This window comes from Populus trichocarpa, chromosome 3 (genome assembly GCF_000002775.5).
Source record: "Populus trichocarpa isolate Nisqually-1 chromosome 3, P.trichocarpa_v4.1, whole genome shotgun sequence".
Taxonomy (NCBI): domain Eukaryota; kingdom Viridiplantae; phylum Streptophyta; class Magnoliopsida; order Malpighiales; family Salicaceae; genus Populus; species Populus trichocarpa.
Window position 1 is genome coordinate 13,530,952 of NC_037287.2, and position 9,875 is coordinate 13,540,826.

A 9,875-nucleotide genomic window follows, 5' to 3' on the forward strand; every position below is an offset into this window, starting at 1 on the left:
TCTTAAGGAATTAAGTTATAGGAGAAGGCTTAATTATGCATGCATGTGAATATAAAATTTGTTTTGGAGTTTGGGATTAACTAGAGTGTTTTTATTCTCGAGGAAGTACAACAAAAGAACTCTTTGAATTAATGGAAAAAAGTGATTCCATTACTAATTATCAACTTGCAAGGTGCTTGCAACTTCTTAGGAATGCAATGTCTATAGTGTTTTTCCTTCATGTCTATAAGGCTATGATATTAAATTTTTGAAAGGGTACTGGACAGTAACGAAGAAATCCATTATAATTAAGCATTTTATGGCATCGATCAGCCGAATTTTTTCAATTAATCGAGCTTATCAATAAGATTCTGAGAAAAAAGAAGAAAAGAAACTGACTAGATAGAGGAAGAGATATATAAGCTTTCTGAACAACTCTATTTTATTCATTATCATAAATCAGCAGGAAGCCAAATCCACCCTCACCAAGATGGGACTTTCCAAGGCTTTTGAACAATAATGTCACTAGCTCCCTCTAGTTTCCAACTCTTCATGTAAAATCAGCAATTAGATTCTTAGAAACAGTATTGCAATAAAGTTCAGTAGAATGTAACGGAAGAAGGGAAAAAGCTTGCAGACACGATCAAATTGCTCAGTTAATTAACTAATTATGCATTTCTTGAGAAATGTTAGACATAAGAGGATAATAAACGTCTCTGCTAGCGAAATAAACATAGAATATCTAGAAAATACATGGGTATTATATTAGCTAGCTAGATCAGATTTCCACATTAGAGTACCTTAGTAGTAGATAGGTTATGAAGTAATTAAACTTGTTAAAGTACTTGACAAACATCTAATTAACCTTAAACTCTTTCTCCTACAATAACTACGTACGTACTAATTAAAAACTAAAACAACATGAGAACTAGCAGCTCCTCTTCTTAGTAAGGGGTAGGGACACCAGCATTAGCTGAAGAAAAAAACCCATCTTTCATCAGAACATCTTCTCCTTCCTACACAAACCCAAATTGAGTGTGGAACGTAAGTGTCTCTCTATGTACAAATCTGTGTGCAAGAAGATGCATTGTACAATACTGCAATAGATAATCTAGGAGCGTGCATAGGTTACCTGTTGGCGCACGTTAGTCTTCTTCACCATCTGATCTGGCATGAGACCAAAGTGAATATGTGGGAAGTGGGCCCACTGACATAATAAGACAAAATAAGATCAGTCAAATGGACCCACATACTGCATAAGCTTATAGATACTATAAAAAAAAAAGGAATTAAAGGGTAACCTAATTTTCTTTCCATGGAAAAGAAAAACCCTAATTTGGTAAAGTAACTAGAAGCCCTGAAGAAAAATTCATGGATCTTACATTCTTAGCAGCAGCACTGAATGCTTCTCTGTGACTTATATCAGGATTTCCAGCTTTGATGCGTTGGATCTCGTCCCTGCATATTGTTGGTCCATTTACATTTGCTTCAAATTTAGCAACTTCATAAATAATAATGCAAGAAAAATATATGTATATATATATATAGTTGTTACTCACTTAATGAATCGATTGTATGCAGAGGGGACTCTCTGTCTCTTCTCTGGAGCTGGACATTATAACCAGACAGGCCACAAACACAACAGAGACACATTAAAATCACTTTGCTAGCTTTTAAGTTTTGCTTCTTGTTTTTTTTTTTTTCCCTTTTTATTTCCTCAAATTCTTCTACAGTCAATTCACATTTCTATCTCTCACTCTCACTTCTACATCAAAGATTCCTGGCTAGCTTCCCGGCAGAAGCAATATTGTACAATCATTCTTTACTGGCATCTAGGTTTTCGGGGGACTGCATTCATTTTATGCTGTCTTTACCTATCTATTTAAATGTTCTTTTGCTAACTAAACGACCAAATTAAACTATAGCCAGCAAATGTTTTGTTTGGTACTGGTTAGATTAATTGCTAGAGCAAAGGGGGAAAAAATCAAACAAAGTGGGGAAATTATCAAGGAAAAAAGAGATTGATTTTGAAAGAAACTTAATTAGCAGCTTGATCAAGCAAGAGAGAGTAAGAAGTAAAAACCTCTCGATTTGAAAGAAGAGTAAAATCTGTTGATTCATTTCCTAAACACAGCTTGTCTATGATGACTTCTTGGTTTGGTACGTAGGTGATTTTGAACAGTGCTCAAGATGTGATCAATCCTAGGCAGTACTACTAGTAGCTATATATTAGAGTTCTTTTCTGTGGATAGAGAAAGGACCTGAAAGTTAATACTAAAACAGGACTCCTGCCACAAAAAACGAAAAAAGAAAAAAAGAAAAAGAAAGAAAGGTGGTTAAAATGGCAGGCGAGACTGTATTTGGTTTTTAATTAATATGAGAAATGAATTAGTTCCTTTCTCCCTTACAACACCTGCAGATCAAAAGATCTTCAAGACGGTTGCAAGTGAGCCAAAAAGGCAATGGTTATGATTCTTTTACCATTATCTTTGCTTGATTCTCTAAGAGAATGCTATTATTGGACATTTAAAAGTGCTAGCAAGGCATTTTCAACAGAGATTCTTGAGTCGATAAAGAAGGGAAAATGCATGAATCTCTCACATCCGGTGATAAAAAGGACTCCGTTTTTTCAAGAGAATATTTCCAGAGTGAAACAATATTTCCCTCCAAATTAAAAATAGTGAAAAACATCTTGCATTTCAACCTAAACTAGCAAAGAGAGATTCTTGATAGAATAAAAGAAGGGAAAATATTATTATTAAAAAAAAAAGAAGGGGAAATAACCACAATGTGATGATTCTCACGTACGTCTGTTGATAACGGGTGGCCTAGGAAGCTCATGATCAGCCATTCCTCGAACCGGAACGCTAAAATCATTCACATTGGTTTGATTGATCAAGAAGTTTGGAGTTGGGTTTGGGATCTCATCCTGAAAAATATTAATTAAATCATCATGACAAATTACTGCAGGAGAATTCTACGAAATCAAAACCACACAAACGTCAAGCTGTAGGGGTTAAAGAAAAGTCTTGTCATTACAAACCAGGAGATTATGAGAAGGAGAGAAGAAACTGTGACCCAAGTGAAACTGATTAGCAGATGGCAAAAGCAACCCACGCATGTTGACAGGGAGCAGATTGGTGCAGTGACCACATCGAACAGTAACAGTCTTGAATAAGCTTGTGCAAGGAACACTCACCTACCATGAAGCCAAGAACCCCAACATGATCAAAGAAACGAATAATTAATAAATACCAAAAGGAAGAAAGAATAGCTATATTGTCGAAGAAAGTAGAAGCATAAGGGAAAGAGAGTGGTTAAATATGACAACAAAGCAGATGATTAGTGGTAATGGTACCGCAAGGACGGTGTCACAAATGTTGCAATGGACATAACAGAGCTGCTCGGAGGAAGGGAGGAGGTCCAAAGACAAGGTTGAAGAGCTGGACATGGCTTTTAATTACTTTTTCTAAGGCTTATAAGAAAAAACTCTGATTGGTAATTGCTCTCTATATCTGAGGTGACTGATTGGTGATTGATTGATAGATTGACAGCTTAACTACCACCTTGGATCTGCCTTTTCCTTTGGTTATTATGAGAGAGTTGTGAAAGAAAGGTGATTCATTTTGGTCCAGTAAAAATAATAAGAGAACAGAAAACACAGGAAACCCTTCTCTTCCTTCCGTTTATTGGTGTTGTTTATAGGTCACATGCATGCATGTACTATATGATGTATCTACATGTAACTCGCTCATATGGTATGCCCATGAATGCATGTGGATGTCGCATATAATTAACATCATAGAAATACCATTGTGTTCATAGGAAAATTACATGTGTGGTTTGCATTCCCAATGCATGTAAGAGAAGGAGAGAGGGAGAGAGAGGCGGCAGATGTGGGGGAGAGGAGCCAGAAAGGGACGTGTGCATGGGGTGATATAGCTTTCACTCACTCACCTGTTGTTTTCAGTAGTTAAGAGGGTGTGTTGTATAGTGTCCTTTTGTGGTGAGATTCGAAACCCGAAAGCCCTTTTCTTGGCCTCAATTTCCGAACCCAAACCCTAAGACCTCCTTGTATCTCCCGGACAATAAGACCTTAAGCGATAACCCTCATGCTCCCAGCCTCCGTCTCCTTAGGGCTATAAATAAGTTCGTATATATACACACACATTTACAATATTTACACTTACACATAGAGCCAGATGGGTTTGATTGCAGTTATCATATCATAATCATGACATTTTTACTTTTACTTTGGACACAATTATTAAATGCAAGATTACTTTTGTTGATTTGACCTCTCAATCTCTTTTGTCTTGCACACAAACAAACAGATAGGTATTTAAGTCAGTAAAAACAATCAAAGTGCCATACCTCACTTTCTACCTCTGTCCTTTTTTTTTCCTGTAATATATATATATATTTGGCTTATTTGAGCTAATTTGGTTAGAATCTTTCCCACGGTTTCCTCTCGTAGGGTTTCCTTTGCGAATTTGCAAAGCTTCCCTGACTTGGTTGGAAAAAGATAGTTGTCCGATTGATTTTCTTACTGATTGCTTTCCCTTCCATTCAAAAGTCTTAAAGAACTATCACCATCCATATTCATCTAAGCCTTTTAGACTTGCTCTTCCCTCAAAAAGTGAACTGAAGGTTAATATTTAATTACATTCACTAACTAATTAATGAAGCGGAATGGGTTCAGTACTGTAATTCGGATGCTTTATAATAAATGGGATTCTAATGAGTAAAAGGCTTGTTGGCCTTTCACACACCATCATAATAACTCATTCAGAATCTCATCCATATCCATTTAACACGCATGTTGAAAGGGAAATATGACTGAGAATCTGAAACAGATACTTAATGCTTGACGGCCAGAATAAATTGAACAGGAGAAGCAAATTAGTAAAAGAAAAAGAAAAGGAAAAAGAAAAAGAAAAGGAGTAAAGGTTAATTAATTGCTTGAATCCAGTGAAGTAATAAATAAATTAAAAAAAAAAACCTACATTTTCCTTGGTTAGCGATTGTTTTGATTTCAAAGAATCTGGTTTACACATAAGATGTCCCTACATGCAGACTCGAAAACTTAAATTGAGTTATATGTTGAAAAACGATATAATATTAGAGATGATGAAGGCAGCATCATTAGATTTAGTCAATACTATTTTTCACTTCCACAGCTAATCATCGAGTTAAATCATTTTTATCCGTATAAGTTATTTTAACCGTCAACAAGTTCCACAGTTATCGAATTAAACAACGACTATTTAACGCTAATAATTATTAAATTAAACAAAGCTCGCTCTAATTGTCATTGGGTCACCTCACCGAAGTTCTCCAAAGAAGTCTTGACAAAATATAATACTATGTGTTTATCGTTCTTTCTTACAACAAAACAGTCACAAACAAACAAAAACTTTCATGTGTTGATCACATATGATAAGGAGTACTGAAAATAAACTTATATAGATGTGAAACCACTAAGGTACATAGTGGCTAAAAACGTTTGCCGGGTCGAATTTCTGCAAATGTCTATATTATTATTATTAAGGAAAGAGACCCTGTATACAAAGACTATCTCTCAATTATTCTAACTATTATTACTTGCTATGAAAGCGAGCAAAACGTATAACCAAAAAGTAGAAGGTGCGTGAAAAACTATCTTTATCTATGATTTTAAGCTATAAGGTAAGATATTAAAATATAATTTATATTTCTTTATAACATATTTTCTCAAGTGAGGGCCACTTGAATTTAAAACACGCACAGACACACATAATTAAAAAAAAATGATGATGATGAGATTCGAATTCATTACCGTTTGGTTATTAAGACTCTGATAATATGTCATAGAACCATCTCAATCTAAAAGTTTAAGTTGTTATGTGAGGTCCTAATAAAAGTTTTGTATTATTCTCTAGTACATCACCTCACGCGAAAACCTTTTGAGTTAGAAATTTGTACAGATTCACACTACCTTGTGCTTAATTTTTTTTGGAAGAAATCGATATATTGACAGGGCTAACCAGAAGGTAGCCAAAAACAAAATACACAGAAGAAAAACAGAAAAGAAAAGAGAATCACAAAAACAGAAAGCAAACACAAAAAAAAAGAGAAAATAAAAGCCAACATATACATAACAAAAAAAGATCATCAGGATTGAAGAAGCTGATACGCCATGCTTACAGCCTTGATTTTGTGTTAGACCAATCTATAATACCTTCAGGCCCTATACTTAAAGCAGTGTTAGTAATTATGAAGAACTTATATGTAGATTATTAATTATAATGAGAGAAGTGAGATTTGAACTTGTAACCACTTGGTCAACAAGGCTGATACCATATCAAAGAACAATCTCAATCTAAAAGCTTAAACTTTTATGTGGGGTCCTAAGATATAATTTATATTATTCTATAACACATTCTCATAAGTGAAAGCATTTTGAGTTTGAAACTTTTACAGGTTCACATTGTCTTTTGCTTAATTTTATTAATTAGAATAAGGAACGTGAGATTCGAACTCATGACTATTTAGTTAATAAGGTTCTGATACCATATCAAATAATCATTTTAACCTAAAACTTAATGCGGTTAGATGCAGTGGTTATTAAAGTTCAAAGTCTTTATCTTAGTTGATATAAGCTGCTATTAAAATCCATGAACATCTAATAAACCTGGGTTATTTGTAAAAACTGAATCCTACTGTACCCAATTGACCAAAACAATAATCGATGAAGAACAATCATGTAATCAAGAATCACAACAATGCACCAGGCCTTGCGATTTGACGAAAGAAGACAAACCTTGTATTTGAAAGCAGAAAATTGACGAAGAAAGAAAGCAAGATGAGGCAGCAGAGAACCCAAAATTATTTTTCTAACTCACTCGAAACAACAGGTGCATATAAGTTAATTGATAGGTAGACGTCATTGCCGGCTTTAAGGATAGTCGATTGTAAAACTAGTGGATCCCTAACACTACACCAAAAAAAGCAGTAAAACAATCTTTGAATCGGTTCAATGGAAAGAAAGAAAAAAAAAAACCCATCGAATGCCCTAGTTATAATGAGATGAATTTGGTTTATAGGGAAAGGAATTCCTTATCTGAAATCCTAAAAGTGTTACAATTCTTGGAACAATGGCCAACCAGAATCCCAGTACTGCTGGGATGAAATTAACAAGCAACATTAATAATAAATGGGAAGAGGCGACGGAAGCAGTAGGAGACAAAGCTTGCCTCCAATCTTTTACAATTCAATACAGTCACACAGCAATACGAAAGCGGACACAGCCCGTTCAATAATATTAAGGCCAAAGACATTAAATCTTTTCAGAAAGGCATTAGTGGTGAAGAAACTCGAGAACTCACTTTTGCGTGGAAGAGAAACAATTAATTGTTGAGAAAAAAAAATTCACAAATATTCGAGCTGGTTGGCTGTTCATTTGGACTGTGCATAACTGTTTTTGTGACGTATAGACAATACTGGAATTAATTGTGAATAGTTAATATAACTATTTATGTGCTGCTTCTATTTTCACAATTAATTGTGGGTTGGATTAGTGGAATATTTTTTAATTTGGTCATCAATTTTTATTTATTTCATAATTTTATGCTTGATTTTTTTGGGTTTTTCAGTGGATTTTTTTTTAAAATTCATTTATTTTAGATACAAATGTTTTTATAAGATTTTAAAACTTGATTGTGGATTAATTTAATGAGATATGTTTACATTTGAAATGATAGGAACAAAAAAAGAATTAAAATAAAAAACAAGAAAATGTTGATTGCCAATCTCAAAGCGCATGGAAAAGTTATAATTAGTCCCCATATATATTCTTCATTGACTTTGTTTTAGATTCCTTTAGTTTTTTAAATTTCTTTTAGATCTAAAATCTTTTCTTTGTTTATTTTTCAATCTATGATTTTGAGTAAAGAGAAAAAAAACTCATTGGAAAACAATTAAAGAAAAAGAAAGTTATCAGTTGACAATATTCTAGCAACAAAAAAAAATACATTCTTGGTATCAATGGTTTTTATTTGACAAGAAGAGTTTTACTGAGCTATTTTTTTAACCCTTTATATTCTTGAAGAAAGTAGATCGGGGTTGAGAAAGAGTTTTTCATATTGATTTTATGTTTTTTGATCAATTTTCATGTGTTTTGAGTTGAAAGATTGATTTGTTGAGACTATTCTTCTAGGATTAAGACAACAATAACATCTAAAGAGGGTGAGTTAGGTGTTCCACTAATAATAAAAAAAAAATATTGCAATTAACTCAATTAAACACAATTAACTAAAAATATAATTAAAGTGCTTAAAACAGAAAGTATAAGGTTAGAAATTGCTAACTTGGTTTTTAAAATGGTTCGACAAGTTTATATTCACACCTCAAGCACCGAACTGGTCTTGAGTATTGTATTATTTATTAATCCAAGCCAAAGATTACAGTCTCTTTGGTTTTTGAAATTTTAGTTCTAACACATAATTTTTTTTTTTTACTTTCTAGTTGCTGATTTGAGAAAGGAGAGAGAAAATTATCAAATTATGATAATTGAGAAAAAAATCTTGATTGACACCGAGTTAAATTTGAGGATTCTCACCTAAATATTATTTAGCTTTTTCATTGTTTAAAATAATAGATTTGAACAAGGAAAGTTTTTTTATTTCAATTGATTTGAGTTTATAGATTGGTTTTTAGGTTATTTTAAGTTTTTAATGAGCTTATTAAAAAGTATAAAAATAAGTTAAAAATACGTTTCAATATAAAAAACTAAAAACTCTGCTTTTCCAGTCACTAATATATAGCCTGAATCTGGAAAGAAGTAAGCAACACGTTGGCTGTTATGGAGAAAACAAATTAGACGAAGAAGCTCACTTGGAGATTTCAACAGGGAGGAAAAGGATAAAGATAGCAAGTGAGGCCCACATGTAAATGAAAGACGACGGAGAGACAGAGATATAATGATTTTGCGATAAAAAAAAAAATTGTTAAATAGTTCTGAAGTAGAGCAAGGTGATGGTGATAATTATAAAGAGGTTCGAAACCATTGGGCAGCGTGTGCTTTTGTCTAGCTTTAGGAAAAACCACAAGCTAGTCTAACACAAATGACACTAATTTAATAATAATAAAAAAATAAATATAAAAAAAATAATACAGCAACTTTTTTTATATCAACTCTCGAGCTATCATGCTTATTTTTAACATTCTTTGGTTTTTAATATATATATAAATTATGATTAGTATAATAATAATATAAAACATATCTTGAAATATCACTTAATAATTTAAGTTTTTAAATTGAATTAGTTCTTTATTATAATATCAGAATTTTAATGACTAAACGATCATAAATTTAAATTTCATCATCTCTATTTATTTGATAAAAATTAAATATAAAATAGTGTGAGTCTATATAAATTTTAAATTTAAAAAACTTTCATTTGAGAAGTATATTAAAGATATAAAACATATTTTGGGATCTCATTTAATAATTTAAATTTTTAAATTAAATTAATTCTTTGAAACACTTTAGAACAACACAACCTTTACATTAGATGTCTAAATTTTGGAGGATACCCTTACAATTTTTTTAAAAAATTTAGGTTGCTATTTAAAAAAAATAGGGTTGCCATGTTTGAAACAGTACATCCCATTAATCTTCCAATATTTTTATGATGTAATAGTTTACCGATTTTTTTTTTTTGTTTGTTCAGTGCTATTTAAAAATTAAAAATACCACACTGCTCATTGGTGGTACTTGCACTTATATGTAAGTAGCATTGGCTAGGACAGTGGCAGACTAACCCTAGCTCTAGGTCCTGTCTGACAGAAATCTCTGGACATCAGCAAATTTCTGTGGTGGGTCGATCCAAAATCTGTCGGAGCATCAAGCTTCA

At 32.6% G+C, this 9,875-nt stretch overlaps 1 protein-coding gene across 1 annotated transcript; it reads right to left on the reverse strand.

Moving 5' to 3' along the window:
• Positions 1 to 619: 619 nt before the first annotated feature.
• LOC7465527 (protein YABBY 4) lies at positions 620 to 3,659 on the reverse strand. The gene is made up of 7 exons (XM_002304391.4): positions 3,338 to 3,659; positions 3,023 to 3,178; positions 2,788 to 2,908; positions 1,539 to 1,587; positions 1,362 to 1,437; positions 1,112 to 1,186; positions 620 to 995 (listed from the first exon to the last, which is right to left on the reverse strand). Exons 1-7 carry the CDS (start codon positions 3,428 to 3,430, stop codon positions 924 to 926), a joined length of 642 nt encoding a protein of 213 aa, XP_002304427.1. The 5' UTR covers positions 3,431 to 3,659; the 3' UTR covers positions 620 to 923.
• Between the last annotated feature and the right edge of the window lie 6,216 nt (positions 3,660 to 9,875).

Bases quoted from the DNA above. Each gene is read 5' to 3' on its own strand.
- LOC7465527 (XM_002304391.4), bottom strand. From the start codon at position 3,430: ATGTCCAGCTCTTCAACCTTGTCTTTGGACCTCCTCCCTTCCTCCGAG. The intron at 1,438-1,538 runs GTGAGTAACAAC...AACAATATGCAG, and splicing joins GCATACAATCGATTCATTAA to GGACGAGATCCAACGCATCA. The intron at 1,187-1,361 runs GTAAGATCCATG...TTATTATGTCAG, and splicing joins TCAGTGCTGCTGCTAAGAAT to TGGGCCCACTTCCCACATAT.